Below are 26,695 nucleotides of genomic sequence, written 5' to 3'. Positions count from 1 at the left end.
TTTTTTTTTTTTTTTTTTTTTTTTTCCTGTGAAGTTTCCACACTGGCTTTGTCTCAGCTGCCTACAGTGGTAGTAGAGCTGCCAAGTTTCCCTGCAGCATTAGGACAACCACTGATCCAGCAATGTGTGCTACATCACTAGTCCAGGCTGCCTGTAACTGCCCTGACACCAGCATTTCTCTTCTGCCTCCATTTCTCTTTGACTCCTTGCCTTTTCTCCCTTTTCTCCAGTGGGATGAGAAATCTGCTGCATTAAATGTATATAAAATGAATCCCATCTAGGTTGAAGCTGGCCACGAGCTGCTCCTCCTGCACCATCACCCCCCACACATCATGATGGAGCAGCCGTCGCAGAAAGCGTTCTGTAGCTGGCAAAGCATCTTAAGAGCTGTGTCTCCTGCTGAACAAGCCTCCAAGCTGTCTCGAGCTGTAATTTGCTGGCAGACATCTGTGTTACTAACAGTCTTTCACAGCTGGATCTCTGGTCTGGGGTTTGCAGACCGTGGCTTGCCGAGGTTAAGCTTGAATCAGAAAGGGTACTTCTGGTGACATGGACACGTCCTGGCAATAGAAGCTTTGGGGAGGACTCTGGCCACAAGAGCAAAGTGCTGCCAATGCTAAAAGAGGTAGAAATAAATGGGGAAGAGGCGTGCCTGGTGAGAACTGTGCTCCTTTTAAGGACGGCACACAGTGAGTGTTTTCCATCTCCTCCTTTTATTTAGCATTTAAGACACGGTTGGCAGGCTTTTCTTTACATGTGGGTAAATGAGGGAGAACAATTCTGCTTTGCTCTGAATGCATCTCAGGCATCATCTCCAAACCTGCTTGGTGCTGTTCTGGCTTACTGTGCCCCTTACGGCATATAGGCACATGGAGCTGTTTCATCCAGTGTGCCCTGTCAGCCTTCTGCAGCCTTGTGTTTAACCAGAGGTATCCAGAAGGCACTACCCATTGGCATCAGCTGTTGTGGTTTCAAAATTAACCTCTTGCTTCTTCTCAGAACATAAACAGTGGCCTTTCTGGTGTTTGCATTAAAACAGGATTTGTTGAAGGCTTGTTTTCAGATCAAAGCTCTAGCTTTTTGACTCAATAAATTTCAGCAGCAAAAGAGCCTGGACAAAAAAATCCGGTTTCAGTCCTGACATGTTCCTGACTTCCTTTGCCCTCCAGGTCTGCACACAGTTGTACAGGACCCATACAGAGCGGTTTGACCCAGTGCAGTCCCAGCCATGCCATTGGGGCTGGAGCCCCAGAGCACAGTGTGCTGGAGGGCTGTGTGCTGCACCTGAGTTTGCGCATTGACGGTACCTGCAGGGCACTACTGGCTTCTGGCGAGGTTTTGTCACAGTGCATGACCTGGGGATACGCTATGCTTGTGATTGATCCCAAGGCAGAGGCTGGTGCCCAGGAGCTAGCGCTGAGCAAAACCTATTTTGTTCTAGAGTCAATATTGGCCACTTCCTGGCAAGCCGCCAGCCTATTCTGTGCTCGCCCTTTTCTTTTCCAGCAGGGAATGTCTTTCAGCCTCCGAGCATCTGATTGAAAAAGCAACTTCACTTTTCAAGCCATTTTATATTGTTTGGGATGGATGCCTTTTGCTTTCATTGCACAGCCTGCTTTGCAGTCTGCGGTTCAGTCTCCGGCACACAAAAACCAGTGTCTCATTAATCACTTATTGGGGATCCAGAGTACCACGGTGAGAGCCAATGTACATGTTTTGCTTGGTAATGCACAAGCCCAATAGAACAAATACTGCCAGTGTTGCTGCTGTCTTATTCGTTACTGCTCCGCTCCACGTCCTTTGACAGCGCGCTCAGGTAGCCTGGCTGAGCAGTGCATAAGCAGATTGAGAAATGCCACAGAGAGCTTTATGAAGCAGACGCCCGCGCTGCACCCCCATTTAATATAAATTGATTTATTGAATCAAGCACAGAAGCCCTGCTACAGAAACCTCGAGCTGTATCCTCTGGAGAGCCACCTAATAAAACAGCCCCAACTGACACTCCTCATTAGCTTTTCCTCCGATCCCAAGGCAGTATTTAAAGTGACACTGTCCCTCTTTTTGCCTGAATTTATCTGCCGGCTAATGCCTGTGGGTCTAATTAGCTTAGCATTATTAGTCTTATTCAGATAAGCTGCATTTCCTAACAGCTTGAATCCAACTTGTAAAAAGTAATTGGAAGTCTGCAGACCCTGTGCCATAACCTGCTTGATTACGCCTTTTAGCCAAATTCATGTAATTTACAAAAAGTCATCCTCCCTGCCCCATTTTTTAATTGAGCTTTTTTGTCTAGTGAAACCTTCTGCGCTTCTTCTGCTGAAACCCTGCCTGTATTGTTGTGCTTGGGACCTCAACCGTATCCTTTGTGCAATCACCAGGGAGAGATCAAATTTTAATTTCATAATTACTTCACAAGAAAGCAGCCTTTTCCCAAGCCATGCCTGTATTAATTTCCTCCCAGCAACTTACATTTTCATAATTTAATGATTATGGGCCACCTTAGCAGCACTAAACCTTTCTAGAGAGTGGAGAGCGAGGATGTCACCTTCGCAGCACAAGCGGCGATCCGTGGCCTCTTGCCTGGCTTGTTGTCCTCGTGCTCCTCCGGTTGCGAGGCAGCCGGGTGCTGCTCAGTGTGCACAGCCAGAGCAGCTTGCTGGGCTGTGCCGGGATGTCTGGAGCATGGCTTCTCAATGATGAATGGCTGTTTGCAATGTGCATGTTATGCATCTTTTTAAGATTTGCAGCCCTCGCTGCAGGAGCAGCGGGAGGTGGGAGCTGGCCTGCTGCGTACAGCGTATCTCCTGGCAGTGATGAATGACTCCAGTTTCGCCAAGTGCGCACATGCCACAGGAGCTGAGCCAGAGTCTTTGGGACTGGAGAAAGCAAAAACAAAAAATAATTGTTCTGCAACAAAGAAGGAAAGTAAGTGTGAGGGTAAACTTCTTTGGAAACAGCCTCTCTGGGGCCAAGTGAGCCTGGCAAGAAAGTGGCTGGTACAAGTCATGTTCTGCAGGAGCATCTTCTGGAAGCAGTGTACCAAGACCTGTCCCTACATGGCTGCGCAACTCCACTTGGGCTCTGCCTTGATGTAAGGTCAGGTTCCTCATGTGAAAGGACACCAAAAGGCTCCCAGTCTGTGGAATCTGTTTTATTGGACAGAAACTAAGCTGAAATAATCTTCAGTCTGAAAACCAATACCAAATCTTCATCATGGTTAAGGTGAAGTATTTTGCCTCACTTCCTCTTTCTAGTCCGGACACTTTCTCTTGCTTCCTGAGCTGCACACATTCCATATGACCTCTGCTGGGCCCTCAGGAAATCCTGCTCCTTTACATCGCTGCTCAGGATGGACTTAAGTCCCTGCTCTCAGTTCAGAGGAGGCCCCTTGCTCCCAGTCTCCAGTGTTGTTGCTGGGATTGTGAGGTCTCTGCTTGCTTTGTCTTTTTGCCTGCCCCATCCTGCACTACAGGGATCTTTCTCAGAAGAATTTGCTGCACAATCCCTCATTTCCAGAGGATCCCAGCTGGCCAGCGTGGAGCAGACACCGCGGGTGAACAGGCAGTCTTCCTACCATCTGCTTTACCACATCCTTTTAGCAAGAAGTGCAGCAAAATGTGAATTTACAAATGATTCTTCTGTCCATCACAGTGCATTAAGCCTATAGGGTGTTGACAGCCCACTTCCCTTACCCGTCTATCTTCAGGGTAAGTTGCTGACAAACCTTCCTGTTTGTCTTTTTAGAAGAGATGAAGTAAATTTTAAGTGCCTAAGTCAGCAAAATCACTGTGAAAAAGGCTTTGACCCAGTGAAACTGTTGCAGAACACGAACCCCTTTGATGTGCAACTGTAGTGCCTGCACACAGGTTCAGGTGCTCGCAAGTGGTGGAAGCTCTGCCAGTTGCAAACAGTGAGTAAATGTGCCTGCAGTATGTTTGTTTTGTCCCTCCTCTTCTCCTGAGCACAAAAAGAGTAAGGTGCTTATAAATTATCCTCAGTTATGGTTTCTCCTAATGTGCTCTTTTATGGACAAGGACCTCTCCAGGTCCTTGCCCACCCTATCTGCAGCTTTTCCTCCACTGCTTTCTGTTAGTGCTCTGTTAGAGGTAAATGGATTAAAAAAAATCAGCCACACTCAGAGAAGTGCCTGAGAGAAGATGCCAATGCTCGAGTCTTTGAAGTGGGCTGGCCAAGATGATGGCCAAGATTTGCTTCACTTAGGAATTACATCCACAGGAGTACGTGGTACTCCTGGTGGGGTACGTGTCCAATCCGATGCAGCCCAGACTCTGTGTTAGGACTGACTGTACACCACAGCGCAGGCTTCCTGGAGGTTCAGAGCTCAAGTACCAGTCTGGTTTGACCAAGATGGAAATTATAACTGTGTGCAAGGCACACACACACAAATTTTAAACTTTTTTTTTTTTTTTGTAACTTACGTATGTGTAAACAGAGTTGGAATTTGCAGAACTAAAACATTGTACAGTTTGAGATTTGGAAAAAGGTATTTCTCCCTTTTGTGAGGAAAAAGTATTTTAAAACTTGTATGTTTCTCTCTTTACCTGGAAGAAAACCTATTAGAGTATCTTGGTGTAGAATAGATGATTCCCTAAAAACAATTCGTGCATATATGCATGTGCATCTGTCTTCTTTAATCCACCTGGGCTTGCCATCATCATTTCTCTTAACAAACATAACTACAGTTTGTGTGTTTTTATTGTATTTGTATACTGTAGTTTTGCCTCATTAAACTATATGTCAGATGAGTAATAGGGGAAAGACACTGAGGCACTGAAACATTAAAGCTAACATATCTAGAGGGTACTTAGTATCAGACAGTGCTCTCTGGATTTAAAGATCCTGACTCTGCAAAAGCACATGTGTAGGGATGTTTTAAAAAATTATGGTTTCATTGAGACATAAATTGCATAATTTTCAGTGCTCTGTGCCTAACCTGAGCTACATATCACTTCTCCCTTTGGAAAATTTTGTGTGTAGCTCAATAGAAAGTACAAAGAGTTCATTTTGGGGCGGTGGTTTAAGCTCTGTTATCCAAAGGTAGCTCCAATCCACTTATTCCTTGCTGGGGCTGCGGGACGGGCAGGGCAGGAAGGAAACACCTATTTCTATCAAACTGTGTGTTTCTCAAGGATATAACTCTCCTTTTCTATTGGTATGGCCAAGAAGGCTCGACCTTGGGTGACAAAGACCAGGAGGATGGAAGGTTGTTTGGTTTGCTGGAGAGGTTTTGTAGAGTTTGGTATGTTGTTTGGTATGTCTTTGCTTTTTTGCAGGCTAGTAGAGAAACAGTGCTGGAAATACACTTTGTCTGCAAACACGTCTCAAAGGAGAGTCTTCATCCTTGTATTCAGTATAAACTAAGACATTTCTCATGCCGTAGTTCTTTACCTTTGTGCTTGCCACAAGTGGGTTTTGCTTTGTGCTTCAAGCAAAGCCTTTTGATAGTGATTCTTTTTGTTGTTCCTCCCTAAATATCAGGTGTCATTAGCAGAAATGTGAAAAATGAGCAAGTGTTCTAAAGCCAAATGCTGTGGAAAAGCAGAGCACACAATGAGCATGGAATCTGGATTCTTATGTCATCCACAGAACAGAGCTTTTAGGTCAGCATAGACTGTTTTTTCACTACCATCTTTTGTACCCAAGGATGCTGATACAATACCCTTTCATGAACAGCAGACTTGTACAATATGCTGTAAAAGAAAATACAGGGTGTTCTTTTGTTACCAAAAACTTTTATTTGTATATTTGCATCTTCTACTCATCCTACTCATGAATTTGTGTGTGCTTTCAGAGGACTAATTTTAAGAACAGAAGGCTTAATGCATGCAAGAAATTCTCTAGTATTTTGGCTCATGAAATCTGTATTTGGGAGGTGACTACCATTTCAAGCTCCAGCCCAGCAGTGTGTGTGTAGCTTTGATAGTCTCTTACTTAACAAATATTTAATGTACTACTAATGACTGCAGGTACTGCAAAAAGATTGTCTTTGGTATTTAGCTGCTTCTGATGTTTTGGGTTTTTTGGGTTTTTTTTTTTTTTTTCATGTATTTAGAGCAGATTCCAGTTTGCATATGAGTAACATCATGTCAGTCCTAGTTCTTTCGTTCTGACATCTCTTTTGGCTCCCGGTGCGATTTGGCCTGCTTTTTCAAAATGTTGGTCCTGAGTCCAAATGTAACTTTGTGGGTGGTACATATGTCAAGCCCTAGTTCAGTTTTTTTGGACAGCAGCACCATTTAATAATTCTTCTGAAATGAAAAGAAGAAATGAAGTTAACTGAAAGAAATGCAGCTAGATTTAGCTGGGCAAAAGCTTGCCTTTTTTCCTTCCCCCTCTTTACTGCTCTGTTTTTCCATTTGGAGAAGTAGAGATTTACGTGGCAGAAGCACTGACAGGATTAGGCTAACTCAGAGCAGCAAGCAGTAGCGTGGCCTTGTCTTCATAACCTGTCTTCTCATGCCCTGGTAGCTGTTGAATCCTTCTGGGATGCAGATGAGGGAGATGAGGAGTGAGGAGAATCGGAACCCTGCATTTGTGTTTGTTAAAACAGCAAGATAGACTGAATTATGAAGATGTCTGAACAAGGCTGCGTTGGTATTAAAAAAAGCCAAACAACCCCCTCAGGTTCTCCATATGTCTGTGTTTGATATACTGATTGCCATATTATATCTTTATGTACAGCATACTCTCTAAAGAGCACAGGAAGGTATAAATGCAACTTTACTGCATAAAGTCAAGTGAAATAGTCCAGAGGGTTATAGCTTGTGTGAAATAAACACATGTACAAAGTACAGGAGGTTTCACATGGCATAAATCACCAGGAACTTCATAGCTTCCTTCCTTCCTTCTTCCCTGCGCAGTTGCAGAGCTGCTAGCTGAAAAGCTGTCCTTCATCATTCTTTTGCAGGAAACCACAAGCTCATATATTATTAATTCTTATTCACTAGTAGTGCAGGACTTAGGTGCTTTTCTTGAGTGTCTCAGATTGCTTTTCAGTGTATCCATGCCAGCTCTACTGCTGCGGTCACCGTTCTTATGCATTGTTTCTCAAAGACTGATAATTTTTCAGGCAATAGCAAAATTGATGCAGAAAAAAGAAAAGCGTGAGATGAATCTTGACACCCAAGTTCTGAGTCCAAGAGGTGATTTGCTGTGAGAAACCACAAAACAAATCACTGTTGGCCTAGGGGTCTTCCCTAATTGAGTGTCATATCTTCAAGAGGTCATAAGCCACTCAGATGCCCTTCCTAATCTCTTTATGAAACAAGTAGGCTTCCGCCTTTGCAACATAGCCTCAGCCAACATCCTTGCACTATTGTCACAGTGAAAGATGGTCTTTATGGTGAGTCCTTAAGAATTGATGGACTCAGTCATGGAGACCATTCTTTTGAAGAACACTGGCTCAGATGATAATTTTTTTCCCTCCACCTCTCTTTCCTTTTTCCCTTTCTTCCTAATCCACAGTTGGTGTGAGATGCTGAAAAGCAAATCAAAGAGAGAGGAGAAAGTGGTATGAAAAGTCAGTCCCTATTTTGGCTACTTATAAGATAATGTGGAGTGGGAGCTTTAGTCTTCAGTATTTTTAGTTATCTTGCAAATAATGTTACTTGTAGGTAAAGAATGAATTTTCTTATTCCTTTAAAAAGGGAGGTTACAAGTACTGAAGTCATGTCAAGTTATTCATGTTTGCTATTTGTAACAAATATGTCTAGCAACTTAAAAATCCAACAGGAATTGCTGGGCTTGTGGTTTGCATTAGTCATTTGACTCCAATGACTAGTATGGACTCAGCTGACACACCATTTGTCTTGGTGTTGGAGCACAACTGCTTCTGTGCAAAGGAATGAGAAGGATTCTGACTTCTTCTCAAGGAGGTTTTCCCAAGGCTTCCAGCGTTGTAGGCCCAGCTGGAAGCTGTGGGATGTGTTCGTGAGCAGCCAGGCAGTGAATAGAGCTGTGGTAAAATTTTCCTCTTTGTTCAAACCAGGATATCCAAGTTGGTGAGTGAGGCACAGTTCTGATTTATTGCCTGCTGGATGTAAAGAAAGGAACAGGAGCAAAGTCCATGACTGACTGACTCATCCTTCCCAAGAAAATGCCATTCCAAGTTTTGAATGTCAGTAAAATTTTATTATGCTGGCTATGAGTACTGATTTGTGCTATTTAAATGTTTTCTCCATAGTATCACTTGAGATGCCCAGGTATCCAAGATATTCTTGACTACTGAGCTTCCCATGAAGTGCCCACTGTGTTTTGCAAACCCTACCTGGTTCTGTTTAGTGATATCTTGTAGTGTGGGTGTGGAGACTTCCACTGCTGTTTCTTCTTTTAGTTTTGGTTTATTTTTGTTTTTTTTCTACCCTACTGCCCAAATCCCAAAAAGGACCAAACCTGAGATTACTAGAAAACCAATGGTGGGCCTTAAATATCTACACTGCTACTTCAAGTCCGAGGCTTGCTTGTTTGCTGCAATATGCATAGCTACGTAAAACAGCACTATTGATCCCAGATCTATGCCATACTTTATTGAAGCAGGGGGCAGTTCAATTACAGTTTAGGACCTCACCCTTAATTTTTAATTTCCTGCCGATTTGTGTCACATTGCTTAAATTGAATGTATCTCCCTCAGGCTCAAGCAGCCAGCCCCGCTTCAGAGCCACACAGCAGGGGCTGATGGGGGCTGGCAGGGCCCTGCTGTGGTCCTCTCCCTTCTGCTTCATTGAGGAGTGCTGACTTGTGCTTTCAATGATGGTTTTGGTATCACTCCAAGGATTGAGGCAGGCATAGAATGGAGGAAGGACAACATGCAGGAAATAATCTGGGGAGGGTCAATTTTGTAGCGCAAAAGGAAGCATGTCCCTATGGAAAGCTGTGGGGTGACATACCTTGATCACAGAGTCTGCTCAGCCCTTTGGCCCCAGTTTGTGTCGCAAAAAAATAGGGGGCTCTGTGGCTGTGAGAGTGACAGCCATCTTATTTATTTCTCACTGGCAAAATTGCTCACCTTCTCACCTCATCAGTGTCAACAGCTGGATGTGTAAAAGGCAGAGTGCACAGGCACATGGCAAGCAGAATCAGAGCATGAACATTTACTTCCCATGTCCATTGGAAAAGTGATGCAAAATATAAAATTTCTGGCAACCTTGAATGTTGTAGTCAAGGTCAAATAAGCACTAAATAGCCTTTTAAAACTCTTCGGCGTGTGAATGCTGCTTGGTTTAAGCAATCTTGGAAGGTGAGAACATTATTGGAGAGCTGTTTCACACCGTGACCATGTATGCACACAGTTGTTGCTCATCATTCCATGTTAACTGTGTGCATCTAGTCATTTCTTGGCTTTTTGTTGGCTAATATTTTCTAATGGCACTGTATTATGGTATAGCTGTTGCCATAGCCAACAATATCTTACCTGATAAGGATGCTGTACCAGTCTACCTCTTTCTCCTTGCAGGCAAGAGGAGCAGGTTGGTGTACTATGTCCTTCTTTGTGATCACTTTTTCTTTGGAGAAATTGAATAAATCTTCATTTAAAAAAAAAAAAATAATAATCTTTCCAGAGGAAAAGGAAAGTATATCTTGGATAAAAAACAGAGTCCCTAGAAAAATAATGATTCAAAAGGAAAAAAAAAAAAAAAGAAAAGCAATAAAGAAATCACAGCTGTTTGTTTCAGGGCGCTGGGTCACTAATTGAGTGCAAGCTTTATAAATGTTGTTTGTCCCCCCACAGGGCATACAAAACCATTGAGGAAGATGACTTGAAGTTTCCCCTTATCTATGGAGAAGGCAAGAAGGTGGGCACATGCGCTTTCCTCAGGGCAAAGAAGAAGGAATTCTGTGCTGTTTACCACTCAGCTTAGCCTATGGCAGTCCAATGTTTTCCACTCAGTATCTCTTTATTTTATCGCTTTGACAGCTTGAGAGAATATCTTGGTTCTGTCATAAATCAGTCGCGTGTCTAGGATGGAGGAAAAAGAAGAGCTCGACATTAAAAAGCAGTTCTGTAGCAAGCATAGTCATTTGTTGTTCAGTTTGATTTAGTTTTTGTTCCATTGTAAATAACCAGGCTGCAGTAAGACCTGTTCAGTAAATGACTTTAAATGATCCTGGTTTGATTGTAAGATATAACTAGTCTGGATGAAGACAGCAAAATAGCTCTTGTTTGCTGAAAACAAAGCAGGGAGTTCTTTAATAACAATGTACAGTGCTTTGAGATGTAAAAAACCTAATTAAGAAGAAAAGGGATCACGGCAGGATTTAGGAATTATAACAGCCCTTAACCACATCTTCTGCTGCTGTATGTGAACTCACCTTTGAATTTTTCTGATGTGATTCCTGTTAATTTTTCTTGAAAGGAAAAAGTGAACCCTTCCATTTGGATGAAATTTGTTTCCAATTCCTTGATTAAGAACAGTGAGATCATTAGTGCTGATCCCAGCAAGCTTAGCTGGATGCAGCAATTGGATCAATACAAGGGCGCAGTGGTGTCAGTTTGCCGATATTGGTATGCTCACTGTGTTTCTAAATAGTGCTCCTCTTTATAGCTGCTTTAGGTTCTTATCTCAATGCAAAAATGCATGCTGTTCAAAATTAGCCCGAGTTTTGAAGGTTCAGACCTGCAGCTTATCTCTGAATTTGGTTAGTTTTATAATTATTTGCAAAATGTTTCATTCACATCTTTTTAATTTACTCTCTTATTGCGTTATGGAGCCAGGGGTGAATGAGACAAAATAATTTTGAGTCAGTCTCGCACTGTTACTGTTGCTGTGAGCATTCCTGCTCAGAAGCTGCTGTGGCAAAGCCAGAATTTGACAGAAGTGAGGTGCAGGTAGCAGAGAGCTAGGTTCCCCATGAGACAGAATGCCTGGTCTGTCCCTGGAGAAGCATTACTCAAGAAGAGCCTGGCACCTCTTGAGAAACAGTCATTGTCTCAAGAGGAAGATGTTTAAGGAAAAAAGCATTAGAACTGAAGTAATAGCAGAGAGCCACAGAGTCCATTGGCACCATCGCCGGTGTGGTCTTGCAGTTCTTGTGCTCTGTGTATTCAGCAGCTGGCCCTTGGCATTTTTCCTTGGTAGAGAGAATGTGTGGCACTATGTCAAAAGGAGGGAGCCTCAGGTTTCTTAAGTGAGTAATTAGGCTCTTTGTCCTTTTTACAGTACTTACTTACTTTGTACAAATAGTATAATTTGCTGAAGGAGTGCTCTCACTGACTGATATGGAACAGCCAGGTGACTGTCACATATCGGTTCTATATAGTTTCACACCTCACAGGTGGTCATATTCTAAGGTGAACATGTGCAGACTGAAATGTGGACAAATACAAAATAAGAAATGGAGATACTGTGAGTGTGAATGTTAGAAGTTGATTAGCTATGTTAAATCTTAAGCTCCTGGGAGAATAAGGGAAATTCATCCCTGACTGCAGCAGTTATAGAGTATCAGAAAATCATTAAGATTGGAAAGGACCTCTAAGATCATGTAGTCCAACTGTCAAGTAGGAATGTTGTCTCTTTCCATCTTGGCACAGTGCTTGTAACAGCTTTTGACCCCATCTCTTTATTTCTAGGCTCGGGTTATGGCAACAATTGGCGTGACTCGAGGACTGGGAGACCACGACCTGAAGGTTCACGACTCCAATATCTACATCAAACCTTTCCTATCCTCATCTCCTGAGGTAAAACTGCCAAGCTTCAATGACCTCATTTGTGGGAGAGAAACAAATGTACTTACTGTGCTTATTTGTTCTTCCCAACTCTGACTCTGTTCTGATTGCGGCTCAATCCTGGTAACATGCTGCACTTCCCAAAGGTGTTTGTGGGGTGACGCCTGAAGTTAGTAACATCCTTGGAATAGGAATGTTACGAATTCCCCAGCTGTTTGCCTTCCTCCAATTGATCCTTATCCCAGCCAGAGCATTGACGTATTCTTTCCCTTGTCGTTGGCTATCATATATCCTCACCATTCACTGTGACCATCTCTCCCCATTTTCATGTGCTCTGACTTCCTTTCCTGGATTATGTCTTCTCAGAAGCAGAGATAAACCTGCCTTCTCCAAAAGGGGGCATTGGATGTCTTCCGCAGTAGCGTGCATGCTGCTTTAGGCAGAGTGTACCAATCTAACTGCTAAGTAGGAAAATGCCAGAAGCATGTTGGAAGAGTGCTTTATGCTTCCATCTGGCTGCCTCTTCACATCTTGTGCTTAATCCTTTCTGCTGGTTTTGTGCAAACCCCAAATAATGGTATACATGGCACTGCGCATTCCCAGATGATAGCATAAGGAGGAGATTATGTGATATTTACTATGATGAGGTAGTGAACTTGCAACTTACCTGTTTGGGAATCAGTTTTAAATGTTTCCATCATGACTTGCAAACAAGTCCAGTTTTTAATCACCATAGACCTTGCAGTGAAAGATATACAGGCTTCTAAAGGAGGTTGCATGTTTTTTTTGCCCATGAAGAAACATGCAAAATTTTTACTCTGTGGTTTTATTTGTCTTCCTACATCAGAGAACAGATGACATATTCTCTATAAAATATTCAGCAAGGGCATGCCATCCTGAAAAGAGGAGGCTTTACTGCTGTAGCCCAATTGCCATCCATTGTCAGCTGGCTTTCTGTTGTTTTAACCACACCCAGTACCTGACCTTGAATCTGTTGCTTGCTACAGCAATAAATAAAGCACATTGTGACCTACTGTAGGGTAGCTGCTTTAGCAGGGGAGTCAGACTCAATGATCTCTTGAGGTCCCTTCCAGCCCCTGCAACTCTGTGGTTCTGTAATGCAAGAGAATGAAAATACACAAATGACACAACACTGTCAGGAAGGAAGAAAATGACTTACTTGACCTTGCTTATAACATCTTTGAGACTTGAAAATTAGAAAGAAACGCTGAGACTTTCTGGTCCTGGGTAAGAGGAGGAGGTCCAGAGACAGCCCCTTCTTCACTTTTCCTTGCTATCAATCTAGTCCCTTCCCTCTCCCCACTTCAAGTGTGTGGAGTCCATCACTTGGGACCTGCTGCTGTTCTCTGTCAGGCAGGCAGCAGCTCTGCCCTCATCACTTCGATGGTTTTGTTTAGCGCCAGTGAAATGATGCAATTTTACCTATTTATTTTTCTGCCTGGCATGCTGAGACACACTGTTTCTGGGGTATGTAATAGCTGCAGCGCAGCATCTCAGCAGTATCATCTCTGCCAATTGCTGCTGTTGTATTTGTCTGTGCATATAAACCAATGCCTCTCATGGGCTTTTCTAATTTGTGTGTACTGTGTGTGTGTGCACGTGTTCAAATTGTGGAGTGTGGCATTCAGTTCCTATGCTATCCACGTTTCAGGATCTCTTAACTGCATTATTAAAGGGAAGCAAAATTGTTTGTGTTTCCATGTTCCCTTTTCAGCTAAATTCAGCAGAAATCTACTAGGGCAGCAGGAGTAAAGACAGAGCACCAGTGACCTTGATTTAGAGACGTAGGAAAGGAGGAAAGAAAAAAGAACTAACCACACAACTTGAATTATATTAGGAAGTAACATATGCTCTGACTTGCTTGCCACTGAGCCTCTTTTTTTTTGCCATCTCTTCTTTCTCTTCCCAGAGAGGCCCCCAGTACTTCATCTCCTCACGTTTTTCTTCATCTTCTTCTGTTTATATGTGGACACCGTGTGCAGAAACCAGCACTAAGAAAAGTCTTTATGCTGCCATCTGGGAAACCTGGCACTTGGAAGCAAGTGCAGTGGCCTCGGGCAGACAGTCACATTTGGCCTTTAGTGCAGCATTGCATTTTGAATCCTCTTTGTAGAGGTAGGGAAGCACAATGTCTGGTTTCCAGACCTAGAAAAGGGGAAGCACAGGAAGTGAAGGCACACAGTGAGTCGTGACATGGGGAGAATCCAAGTCTGGCTTCTGTTTCCGTGCTGTAATGACAGTGTCCTTTCCAAATCTGGGGGAAAGGTGATTTTTTATTTTTTTTTTTTTACTGCTGTGTGACAAAATTCTGGTATGGTATGTCCACCAAAATTTGTCTGAAGGAAAGGTAAGCATCCCTGTGACTACATCCAAAAATAGAGAGAGAAGTAATTTGGGAGTGGTGTGAATTTACACTTTGATAGAGTGCCAGGCTATGGGAGGAGAAGTCATGTAGCCAAGACTGACAAATGTAATCAGGATTCAGTGGCTCAGCTGTTTTGAGACCAGATATGGAGAACTTCTGCAGGTTGGTGAGCTCTAGAGAATTGAGCCTTTTATAATGAACTGGAGAAGCACAAAGCAGGCAAGCCATGGCTGAGGCTCTCTGGCATGGAATTAAATATTTATTTTTCATAATGGAACAGCTCATTTGAAAGCTTTCAGCAGGAAATTCCGCATTTTAAGGCTCAGCAAGGCCCTTCTTGTTGCAGCTGTGAAGCAGAATTTTAACCTGAAATTTTCAAGCAGCAGCTCAGCTCAGCTCAGCTATTCAGTGGAAGCAGTGTGGCTCTGACAAAAGCACTTGGTCTTTGCTGGCGATGAACCCAACGTCACCCGGCAGAGCAAATGATAAGAGAGTAACCAAGGAGAATTTTTCCCTTCTCAAATGCGTTAGTGAAATCTTTCTGACAACTTCACAAATATGTCAGAGGAGACTGTTTTAGATTCACATCTGCCTTCTGGAGAAATCTTGGGGAATTACAGCATTTAAAGGAATGAGCAAGGCAAGGACTTTGAGAAGTACTGTTTGATCAAAGGGAGTCAAGGTGGTTTAAGGAAGCAAACATCACGCTTTAGTAGCTTCAAGTCCTTCAGGGGTATGTCTACTAGAGAATTAAACAAATAAAAATGCAGTAGATGATCTTGCCTGAGCACTTTGATTTCTGAAAAAGAGAAAACATTTGAGAGACTGTTCTGCATCACAGGTTATTAATATAAAAAGATATGAAGCTGTAGACTAAGTGGAAAGTTGGCACAGTCTACTGGAAATTGGCTATAGGGCAGGAAACAAAGGGTGGCAGTAAAAAGCTAAAAGGAGATTAATTGGTGAGTGCTGCAGGGAGTAGTGTTGGGACCCGCTTTTTATTATTTACATATAAATTACTTGGAGGGTGGTATTGAAAGATCTCGTCATTTGCCAGTGGAGCTGCTCTGGATAGCACTGCACATAAAAAGGGACAATACAATTAAGAAGGGGTTTAATTTATTGCAGAGGCTGGGTTGATCAGTGCAGACAACTGAATGCGGACTGTTGTTTGGTTTGGATTCTGCCTGGCAGGCAGCTTGGGAGCACCTCAGATGGCTGCAGTCTCCTGTGCCAGTTCACTGGGAATAGTTTTCACACCACAGGGACTCACATTGGCTGCCTCCTAGAAACAAAGCTGGCAAGCAGGTCTTAGTGCCTTTGCAGAGCTGGTGCCATCCTTGATCTGAGCCAAATGCAGGTTTTGTCCACTGGGTAGATCTGTTTGAGATATGAATATAAAACCTGCCCACCTGTTCTTTCACTGCTTGCCTAGAGCATTTTTCTCAGTGCTTCTGATTTCATGTAGGTGAGCAATATTGGAAAGAAATATCCAGAATGAGGAAAGGCATTAAGTGGCAAACTGCTTGATACATGTTCAGAAAGGTGTCATAGGTGACTGCGGGCCTTGGTAGTGTGCATCCAATGCTAAATTTCAGCAGAGATCTGTTAGTACCAGTCAAGAAACATCTAGTGTAACCCAACTCTTAATGTCATGGGTGTTTGTGCTGTCAACGTGGTATTGCTTCCTATTTTCTGATTGCTGACGTCAAATCATAGAATCACAGAATCATAGAATCATAGAATGGTCTGTGTTGGAAGGTACCTCAAGGATCATCAAGCTCTAACCTCCCCACCACAGGCAGGGCCACCAACCTCCGCATTTAATACTAGACCAGAATGAATGAGTTAACGGGTCAGCTGCTCCACATCAAGTCAGATGGTAGTACAAGTATGGTGACCATACTGGAAGCCTTCACTGGGTGTCCTGTTGCTCCACAGATGTTAAAGAAGGATGTTTGCTGGATTGAATTGAAAGGGATTGGGAGAATCCTAGGGAGTTGGTGGCAGTGCTGAACCTGAACCTTCAACAGGCAGGAATCTTGCCTGAAGTCGACCCACATTGTTTTCTGTCACCTTGGCATTCTGCTTTCCTAAGTACCAGCCTGCTATCCATTATTGCTCACCTTGCTCTACGTTTTTCTCACTGACACTCCTTTCTGGATGTGCTCAGTTCACAGAGCTTTTACCATTAGGAAATCCTAGCTTGTACTCAATTGTACTCAACTCATTCATTATCTGTAAGAACAGTTGTTGTGGGGTGTGGAGGTTTTGTGTTGTTTTCAGATTTTTGGGGAGAATATGTACTCTTGGTAAAGTAATCTCCTTCTGGTGTTGGCCTTGAGTGGTGCTACACCAGCGCTGAGGAAAAGGCTCTTGTGGCTAAACATATGCTTTGCCTGGGTGGGTGAACCATGGTGGGTGTATTTTTTCTAGTGACGGTGTTAGAAGCTTTTTTGTATGAGATGCTTGCTGCTGAGCAAATGCCAGAGCTGTAGCTGTGATGCTATCCAAAATACTTGCCTGTACCTAGGAGAGCTGACCAGAGTGTGCAGAGCACTTCTGGTCACCGTGGTGGCCAGCTTGTCCCTGTACCCACTAATTTTCCAGGTGCAACTCTGGGCTCTGACAGTAGAACGGAAGTCTGGGAGATGGGAGCAGTGGCAACTTCTGCCTTTTGTGTAGCAGACCTGAAAGGAGTTCTGTGCTGCATATAAGGATCTCTATTCCCTCTCAATCTGAATAAGGCGATGTGCTCTAATTAAGAGAGTATCTTGCCTTAACTTTAATCTTCTCCAAAGTCCTTTCTCAGACGCTACCTTAGATAATGAAGTGAGGTTACATTTTACAAATGACCTTCTTGTGCTTTTGAGTGAAAGGCGAACAAGTGAGGATTAGCAGTGAGGTCGAGATGATTGTTTCCTCGGAGCTGCTTGCAGCCCCTTAAAATCATAATTACATTAAAAGGTCCAGGCATTTTATGTGCATTTCCTGCTCCTGAGGAGACAGTGCACCAGGAGGGAGAACAAAACAGCTCGGTGTCTGGTGGCTGTGCCAAGCGCTTGTCCCAGCACATTTGTTGCAGTCAGTAAAGGCTGGTCTATGCAGATCTTTTCCTCCTGTCTGCCTCACCAAGGTTGCCAGGCTGCTTTCAATTTGGTGTTGTTGCTGTGGTGGTTAAAGTTCTCCATGGTGGCTGTCGTGCCTGGGATCTGCAGGGGCTGCTGGTGTGTCCACTGGAATGCAGCATGTGCTGGAAGGACAGTTATGTCCACCAAAAGGCTCACTTTAAAACACTCCCGATGACGTATGCACATGTTTGGGCTTGGCTAGCAGTCTCTGGGTCATCGGCCTTTGCTGCCAGCTTTCTCCATCTCTCAGGGACAGGGCCGTGGGTGGCACTGCAGGCTGGGCCTCACGCCATGCTGACAGCCATGGTCGACCTGGCTGCGGTGGTGAAGCCAGCAGGCATTGCAAGAAAACAATACTGTGAGAATACGCTTGGGGGTTCACTTCTGTGCCAATCTAGAATGGGTCTCTACCCACTTTTAAGATACTCATAATTGAGCAGGTAAAGAGTTTCTGTTCATTTTGTGGAACTGTTTGCTTGCTCAGGCATAATTCCTAAGTGCAGCGCATGCTTTGGGTCTAGAGAGGCAAATGAGATGCCTTCTCCTGTGTAGACGTTTCCAAACGTGTACAATTTATTTGGCAGAGTTAAATGGATCTGGACAAATGATGAAAACAATTATTTTTGAATACTTTATTAGAAAATATCAAAAATTCATCAAATAAATTATTCAGCCTCCGTTTGACTAGCCCTGCCAGCAAGAGGGAAGAGCTCTGCATGCAGAACCAGGCTGGCTTTGATCACTGCTGGCAGCACAGAGCCATGCAGCCCAGCTCAGCAACACTTGTATCCGTTCTGACTGGGTCAGTTCAGGGCTGAGCTGGGCCGGGAGGAGCTGCAGGCTGGAGAGCTGGCCTGCAGGAGATGGATTTCAGTGCCCTGGCCAACCCCCTATCTCAGAGCCAGCTCAGCAACAATTCACAAACAGATTTGGCAGTTTCCTCCTTCATGAATGTTTTTTTTGTGTGTTTTAGGTAAGAGTCTACGACCTACTGCAGTATGAGCATGGGCCGGACGATGTTCTGATCCTAGCTACAGATGGACTCTGGGATGTGCTGTTAAATGAAGAAGTGGCAGAAGCTGTCACTAACTTCCTGCCAAACTGTGACCCTGATGATCCCCACAGGTTTGTGTTCATCCCTTGGCTTTCCAGCTTCTCTGAAATTAAGAATGCTTTTTGGTAACATATTTGTGTAGAACATATGATGTGGGTAACATTCAGCAAACTTGCATGCTTTTATACAGCAGGGAGAGTCTGTATAGCAAGTGTGTTTTTTTCTGTTATAACTCAGAAATGCCTGCCATCAGAGGAAAGTTGTGAGATCATGGTATCTTGGCACAAGATCCATTTTTTGTGCTGTAGTAGATTCTGTAGAAACCATAGGAGGTTGAAGACAGAGAAGAACATGACAACAGGTCTCCAGCAGTCACAGGATTCCATCTGGCTCTCCCCTGGATAGTCTTTTAACACTGAAGAAGTTGTTTCTTGCTTGGACCTTAGCAGCATCTCTCTCCCTCTAGATGTATGGATAAATACAACACAGTGTGGGTGCTACGCATTGCAAGTCACACTGTGACCTTTGAAACCATTGCGATAGTGGATGCTCAGTGCCTGCCAGCTGCCAAACAGGTGTGGTGACAAAATAGGTGCAGAGTTAGATTCTGATTCAAGTTGCTGGATTCTGTTTATTTCGGAATGATCCTTTTCATTTTCCCATGTTTATCTCCTCTTACTTGGTCAGCTTCTCTCTTTGAAGTACACCATCAAGCAAACAAAATCTTCCCAAACACTAACTAGAGCACCACAGTGGGTTGGTCTGCCTGTCTGCTGCTGAGTTCCCTGTGCCTGTCTGTCACTGTGAACTAAAGCATCATGCTGGAGATCAGAAGTCTTTCACTTCTAAAACAGAATGATGAAAGGGAAATAGCTTTATCCATCTCTAGAAAGTGTTCCAAAAGGAAAAGCCTTTCAGAACGCAAGTTTGGATGGCCATGGTTGTCTTCTGCCCTCTCATTGGGCTGAGAGTGTGGGAAGAGAGCCCTCAGATCACCCCAGTTGGCCTGTAAAAAGCGGAGTTTGGGAGATAAGCACTGGGATATCTCAGCAGCCAAGTGAGAAAATGTAGGACTGTTTCACTCACTTGAATGAATGTGCCAGTTTCAGTTGTTCAGATGTTGCAGCTCTTGAGGGTAAACCAGTCACAAAATGCTTTGTGTTTTTAATTTTTCTGAGCGGGCATTTTCATGAGGTCAACTCTGTTCTCCATCAGTAAACAAGGAAGACAACGAGTGGATACAGACACCCTGGCAGCCACTTGGGATTTACAGTGACAGGCACTCCAAAGCAAATCACAAGCAGTATGTTCTTACCGGACACTTACTCAGAAGCGTGGAATGCAAAATAATGTTTTGCTGCAAGCACTCAGTTGTCAGGTGAATGGGTGACGAGCTTGAAGCTGCAACTGCAGTACTTTGACCTTCCTTCCTCCTTGCCCTGAAGAGGAGGTGGGGCACTAACGACAACCAAGGGCTTCTCTAATTCAGCAAGGCATGAAAGTTCTTCTGTCCTCCATCTGAGAGAGATCAGGCATGGCTAGCGAGGGGCACTTCCACCTGGCACTGTGCTCTGCAGATAAGCTTTTCAGTAGGAGGGGACCCACCCAATCAACTGGGTGGTAGGGAGATTTTTCTTTGAGTTCTGCACCCTGGCTGTCCTCCTGCAAAGACAGCTGGTACAGTGTAAAGCCTCTGTCTCCATTCTCATCGAGTAATTGGGAAAGGTTGGCTCATCCTACCGTCTGGCCTGGTCCTACCTGTTCATTGTGAATACAGTGTGAGTGCACTGCGTCGGTCTTGTTCCTTCCGGTGTTCCCAGCGCTGGTGGTAATCAATGCTTTTGTTGCAGTAGAAATAGGAATTCTTTTTTTAATCTTTTTTGCTTGCTGGGTGAATGATCTCTCATCTGTTATAAGTAAAATATCGAGAAATCAGAGACTAAAAGAAGAATATTTTCTTAGATGTAGATTTGTTTGTGCTCATTTGGCCCCAGTAAGTGTGGGAGATTAGTCCTGTTTGTAGCAGTGTAACGCACTCTAGAATTGAGCCTGATGTATTATGAGTTAGAGCAAACACATTTATTAGTGTTTGACCTACAGATCTGTGAATGGACGCCTGAGTTGAAAATTTATTTGTTCTTTTCAGTAACTTTGTGCCAGGTCATTTAGAGGCTTACAAATAGTGGCACCAAGACATTTCTCATACCAGCTTGCAAAAGGTAATTAGAACAGTCCCTCATATAGTTTACAGTGATATTTATGAAAATTACCTTTGTGGAATTGCTATTTGGTTATAAAGAATATTTAAAGGGTTTAAAGTACTATGTGAGAGGTTTTATGTAATTACTTCAGTGGTCCAAATAAGGTATAACTAATGACTTTACAATAGCATAGCACCTCAGACTATGGAGTTGTGTTAATTCCTCTCACTAGTCAGTGACAGGAGAATTGTGTTTGCAGTGTTATCAGTGTTGCATTTAGAGGAAATGTTATCCCACAGAATGTCAAGTTCTGTGATGAGTGCATCTGGAGCCTGTGATGAGGTGAGCAGCTGGGAATGTACAATCCCTAGGGATGTAGAAAACTTGTCAAAATGGAAGAGAGTTGCCCCCCTAGGCTTCATAATTCTGCAGAGTTCTGAAGAACCTACCTGTTGGAGCGGACCCTGCATCCATCTGACCCAGTAGCCTACTTATTCCCTGACAGCAGCATACTTGGGAAAAAATAAATAAATAAATAGGAAGATTTTAGAGCTGCAGAGCACTTATCGGTTATGTAATCAGCTCTTTGAGGGAGCAACATCCCTCCCATTTGAATTAGGAGTCGTTTTACAGCCTGATGGATAAGAGCTCATAGCCCTTGGGAAAGCCCCTGGGACTCTTTCCTGTTGCTATTTACTGTCAGAACTATGAATGTTTGTTACCCACAGAAAAACATCTTTGAATCCTGTCAAATGTAACATGTGCCTGGGCATCTCCAAGTGCAGAGGGAGTGAAGCTGGTTCTGTCTTCAGCCAGCCATGCAGACACAACCCCAGGGGATCTGGGCAATGAGTGATGAGAACAGACGTGATGAGAGAGCGGTTCCTCTGTGAGGGCTGGGCAATTCTGTGATGGAGTGAAGAAGCTGAGCTTGAGTTGGATTTCTTTGCTAGCTCAGTTCAGACAGGAGCATGAAGGGGACCCTGAGCAAAGAGAAGGGGTAATGACACGCATTACGTGACAGGTGTTTTTCGTACATCTGTCTGCAGAAGTATGAAGATGAAGAAGAGTGTGAATGTTGACCATTTCCTTCAAGCTGCACCTGCTTACACACTGACATAGGGAATCTGCTGCTTCTCCTCCTCCCTCCCATCTTTTTTCATCCCCTCTCACACTCTCCTTCACCCTTGTGGAGATTTACGAGGGTGCTGGGAAGCTGCTTTGCTCCTCCTGAGTGTGAGGGGATAAGAAGCTGCTCAAACTGTAGCAAGTTGCCCCCGCTGTCACCATTTCTCCTGCAGTACTTTCACTGATCAATACTGAAAGCTTGAGCAGGAGAAAATATATATATATATTCTTAAAACACAGAAGTTGTGTTCCAGCAAGGCTGTTCATTAGGAGGAAGTGGGTACTTTAAAACTACTTCAGCAGTTCTCTAATGCTGTCTTGACAGCTGAATCCCAAGTTCACAGCGCTGGAGAATAAAAGCACTCGATAATGGACTGCTGCTGCTATTCATCTCCAGGTACACGAAACTCACCCCATCTCAGTGCCAAGTTGAACAGCATTGCTCCAATTCAGCTCTGTGCTAGGAAAGGAATGTGTTACCTCGCTGCTGCTTTCACCTGTTCCTTCTCCTCTGCTTCAGTGTGCTGTTTTTCTTGTGTATTTCAGTCTGCCTATGAGAGATTTCTGGTTTAATCTTGCCCTATCCAAACATTAAGCAGCAAATCATTATGCAATAAAGAGCAAAATGCATGCCTTTGTACTCTTTAGATGTGGGGAGCTCTTGTTAATTAGAAAAGAAGCAATGCAAAGTTTTCTGCCAGGATGGTGGGTGTTTTGCTTCTCTTAAGTTCTGACAGTAGCTGAGAAGCCCTTGAAAAAGATGTTCTTAGCCAAAATTCTTTTAGCATTCATGCTGTGAATGAACGCTTCAGTTTCTCGCTTACCATGTGGAGTCCTTCTATTCTTTAGCCCTGCATCTGATTTGGGGATTTGGGAACTGAAGAATGCAAGTATGTTTGGGTTTTTTTTCCCTTAGGAAACAAAGTTTTCTGTTGTTATTAGGACAGTATGACTGGTTCTTGTCACCTCCTGCTGTTATATCTCAAGGTCTTTGATGCGGATGATCTTGGAACCTGCAGAGAGCATGCACACATGTGCACAACTGTATGTGTTCGAGTTGGCGCCCTGAGTGGTGCAGAATGACCCTCAAGCCCTTCTCCAACCACTAAAAGTAAATCTCTTGTCAAAGCTAGAAGGACCTGGGAAGTTTACCACTCTTGTTTGTACCACTGGGAGCAGGTAGTGCGTTAGAAATAACCTCTGTAGAATGTTATTTGGACTTAACATCAGACCTTCTATGCAGTGAAATGTTGGTTTATTTACAGTGAATATAACTTCTTAGTAGAGAAAATAAATCTCTCTGTTCCTGATTCAAAGGAGACTTTTAAGCTTAGGAACCTAAATTGTAGCAATAGAACATAATAAACTGGGTATTTTTCACCTAGGAGAGCAAATAAAGTCTTTTTGGGTAGCAGATACATTTAATAACTCATTCTTTGGTGAAATTTTCTGGGATTGGAACAATCCCTGAATACTCAATTAATACACACCTTTTTCTTTTTGTCCACTGCTTCTGATCAATGGAGATACTGTTCTGTCCTGTGCCTCAGGCAGATCTGGGCCGATCACTTCTGGCCCAGGATCCTCCCTAGAAAAGGGGGTCTTGAAATGCCACCCTTTCTTGTCCTTCCTGCTTTCTGTGAATTGCAGAAGTGCCTTTCTTCTGATTATCTGGGCTTTATAGAGGGCTTTATAGAGAGCCGCTCATCCTATTAGGGGCTGATAATTAAGCTTTAAATAAAATACAGGCAGGCACAATATTGAACTGTTGTTTTGTTTTCCTTGTGAGTCTCTTTAACTGTTTGATCATCGTTTATTAGCGAACCGATAGAAAAGCTGCACTCCACCCAGCCAAATTCGAAACATCTCAGGCAGGTGCTGGGCTGAGAACTGACTGGAATAGTTGTTCATCCATAATGAGATTTCTTTGAGCAGAAACTTCTGAATCAGCACACAGATGTGTCGATCCAGTAACAGCAGGCAGAGGGATATGGGAGAACGTATCTGATCAGTGCTGCGTTGGGATTGGAAGGGTTGCTGAATTAGGACTCACTGCTTGTTTTCAAATCACTTGCTTCATTACAGCATCCGTCCAAAGTGAGTAGGCCCGTATTTACCCTCAGGTGTTCCTGCCCACAGGCATGTAGAGCTCAGTAAATGAGTGCTGTAATTTTGTGTCCTTGATTCTTCAAAACACAACTAGAAACTTAATTTGCTAAAGGAAGAGTTTTAATATGTTCTGAAAACGGGTGAAGTTGAGCACCCAAAATGACTGGTCACCTTCTGACATTCGATTGCTATGAAATACCTTGAGATTCTGAGATAAAAGCTGTTGGGGAATGACAGACGATTGCTTTGTGGGAAGGTGATCATTAACATTTACGTGCTTCTCAAATGCTGAGTGACTTGTCCTTGTACCTCACAACTGTCCATCTCACAGGCTTTCCTCACAAGGCTAGTGCATGGTACCAGCTGTCTTCTGCCTTCCCCCAGGTACACGCTGGCGGCGCAGGACCTGGTGATGCGAGCCCGGGGAGTGCTGAAGGACCGGGGCTGGCGAATATCCAACGACAGGCTGGGCTCTGGAGACGACATTTCTGTCTACGTCATTCCTTTAATACACGGGAACAAGCAGTCGTGAAAGTAGCTTCGAGAGTGGTTATGGAAAGGGGATCTTTTGGGGAAGGACCTGTAAGAGACGATGTGTTTTGGATGATCTGACCAGGACGTCTCCAATTGATGTAGTCTATTCATAGCTAATGCTGGAGGGGTACTTTTCTGCCTGAAAGACAGGGCTCTGCACATAGACTATGTATGATTACAGATAACCCTTAAGATTACAACTCCCCTGTAGTAAAGGTTTTGGTGCTTAATGGGAATGAGATCAAAATGCTGCTAGCATATTGTGGATTCTGTCATCCCTCCAGGTGAAGACCTGAAGTAAGAATTATTTTTTTTCAGTTTGCCATGTAGCTTGGAAGAGCCATTTCAGTTGTGAAAGTAGAAGTGAGTATCAGAAGCCAAGGAGGCTCCTGAAGTCTAACCCGAAATATTCAGAGCAGTGACTTGGATCACATCTCATTTAAAAATACTTTTATACATATAAATGAGACTCAAGAGTTTTCTTCTTTCAAAAAGTTGCTTTCATGACTTGCCTATGGACAACTGCAAACTGATGTAATCCTTTGCATCGCCATTTCTTCCCTCTGGTCTCTTCTTCAGTAGATTATATTCCTGTATTTTAGTAGGAAAACTGAAATTGTTTTTCGTGTGACTATGCCTGTTTACTGCAGCTAGAACAGCCACCTACAAAATTGTCCAGGAGAAATAGGTCACAGTCCTGTATTACGAGATCTGTTCAGGTATGAAGAATAATTTTCAAGACTCCCTGTTGTGTGTATACCAGAGCGAGGAAGCTTGCATTATGTGATGTTCACCTGGAGGTTCTGGTTCCTTTGGGATCAGAGATTTTCATTCTTTGAATGGTTCTGTCTGCCTTGTCCTGTTGGAAGGATCCCTGAACACACTGAACCTCAACTGAGGAAAAGTTCTACATTTATTTGAGCTCCTGAGTGTATTTTCAGCTGGATTTCTACTTGAAGTGATGGCATTGTTCTGGTTACTGGCTAAGATACTCAGGTGGTGATCTATTTAAGAATGATTTCACTTCTGGGTTCAGCATACCTTTGCCTGCTTGACTTGGTGACGAGAAGGTGACAGTTAATAACTTCACATCCTCTTGGTTGTTGAGGACTCTGGCTGAGGATCAGATGATCACTGTGATAGTTATGGCTAGCTTCATCAGCTTTTTCTTAGCAGTGCTAAGTCAGTTTAAATAAAGGAAATCCAAGGACATTGTCATAGTACAAGCAATAGTCCAAGAGAGTAACTACTGAGCAAATCCGCAGCTTGACTTGGCTGCCTGTTCTGTGGGCAGATGGCTCTTCACTTTACTGGCGGCAATTAAAAATTAAATCAATCCAAAGGTTCTCATTTACAGGAGGTGTGTCAGCCGGGAAGTTAGATTCAGCCTCTGTTGTCCCAGACCTCATTCTTTTGGAGCTGCTAATCTGACTTGTACATAAAAGCTACTTCTTGGATAGCCAGAAGACAGGGAGCTGGGCTAACTGTGGAGCAATGATTAGGCATCTCAAAGGTGTTTTATCCTTTCTAAAGGAGAAACTGCCGGCTCTAAGAGCAGGATACTGTGTCCTTGGTGTTCCTGGAGATGTGCACTCCTGAACAAGAGTGGCCTAGAGCTTGCCAGTTCTGTAATTTATAACGTGCTTTATAAACAAAGTACAGTGCTGTTTGGCATAGCAGCCCAGATGCTTTATTTGATTGCATCCAAAGTACGTGTGCAACATTCTCAGTGGATTTAAAATGTCCTTTCTCTAATTTCTAGACCCAGTAGGTGTTTCAGATTGAGATGAGCCAATGCAGAGTGTATAATGGCTCAGACATGTGTCCAACTGAGTGATTTTAGTCTGAGAACTGTTCCATGCGTTCCCCAGTGCCTGCGTGTGATAAAGCAGTGCAGGACACTGGTGTTTTATGTTCTAGAGCTCCAGTATCAGTCATATATCTGATTAGGTGTTGCCATGCTTTATCTGTTTGCTCCTTTTTGCTTTTCCCCCTTTCCTTCCTCTTCTTTGTGCACGTGGGTGAAGAGGTTTGCAGGTTTGAAGTCTAGAGTATTTTTCACATGGTCCTACATATGTTTCAAAGTCCAACCAAGAGATCTTTTTGTGCTCTTTTTTTCTTGCTTTTTTTTTTTTAATTATTACTATTGTTTTGCCTAATAAACTTGTCAACATGCTTTTTGTGCTCTGTGTAACTCCTGTTGTCTCTTTGCAAATGCATTTGTGTAGTCCTTTCTTTAATGGGGAAACTAATGGCAATTCCTCAGAAGTCACACGAGCAGCAATGAAGCTGATGCTTGCTGTGACCAACTTCAATCCCGAGTCAAATATTTTTGTGCCCATGTTTTGTTAGTCTTTGTTATTTAGTGTCATGGGGTCAACAAACATACCAGTCATTAGGAAACCACTGAGTACAATGGGGTTGAAGGAATTTCCAGTGCAAAGTTTGCCAAAATATAAAAGTGAAATT

At 43.4% G+C, this 26,695-nt stretch overlaps 1 protein-coding gene across 1 annotated transcript in view; it reads left to right on the top strand.

Moving 5' to 3' along the window:
- PPM1H (protein phosphatase, Mg2+/Mn2+ dependent 1H) overlaps positions 1-26,402 on the top strand; it is a 130,866-nt gene extending 104,464 nt beyond the window's left edge. Inside the window, exons 7-10 of the mRNA XM_042872876.1 lie at positions 9,749-9,812; positions 11,588-11,695; positions 18,174-18,325; positions 24,077-26,402. Coding sequence (XP_042728810.1) covers positions 9,749-9,812; positions 11,588-11,695; positions 18,174-18,325; positions 24,077-24,224 — 472 coding nt within the window. The 3' untranslated portion in view covers positions 24,225-26,402. The remainder of the gene's footprint in view (positions 1-9,748; positions 9,813-11,587; positions 11,696-18,173; positions 18,326-24,076) is intronic.
- Positions 26,403-26,695: the final 293 nt, after the last annotated feature.

The sequence above is a fragment of the Lagopus leucura genome, unplaced genomic scaffold, assembly GCF_019238085.1.
Source record: "Lagopus leucura isolate 7727_CA_CO unplaced genomic scaffold, USGS_WTPT01 Super-Scaffold_100008, whole genome shotgun sequence".
NCBI classification, from domain to species: Eukaryota; Metazoa; Chordata; class Aves; order Galliformes; family Phasianidae; genus Lagopus; species Lagopus leucura.
Note: the sequence above shows the minus strand (reverse complement) of the source record. Positions and strands in the feature narration are given on the sequence as shown.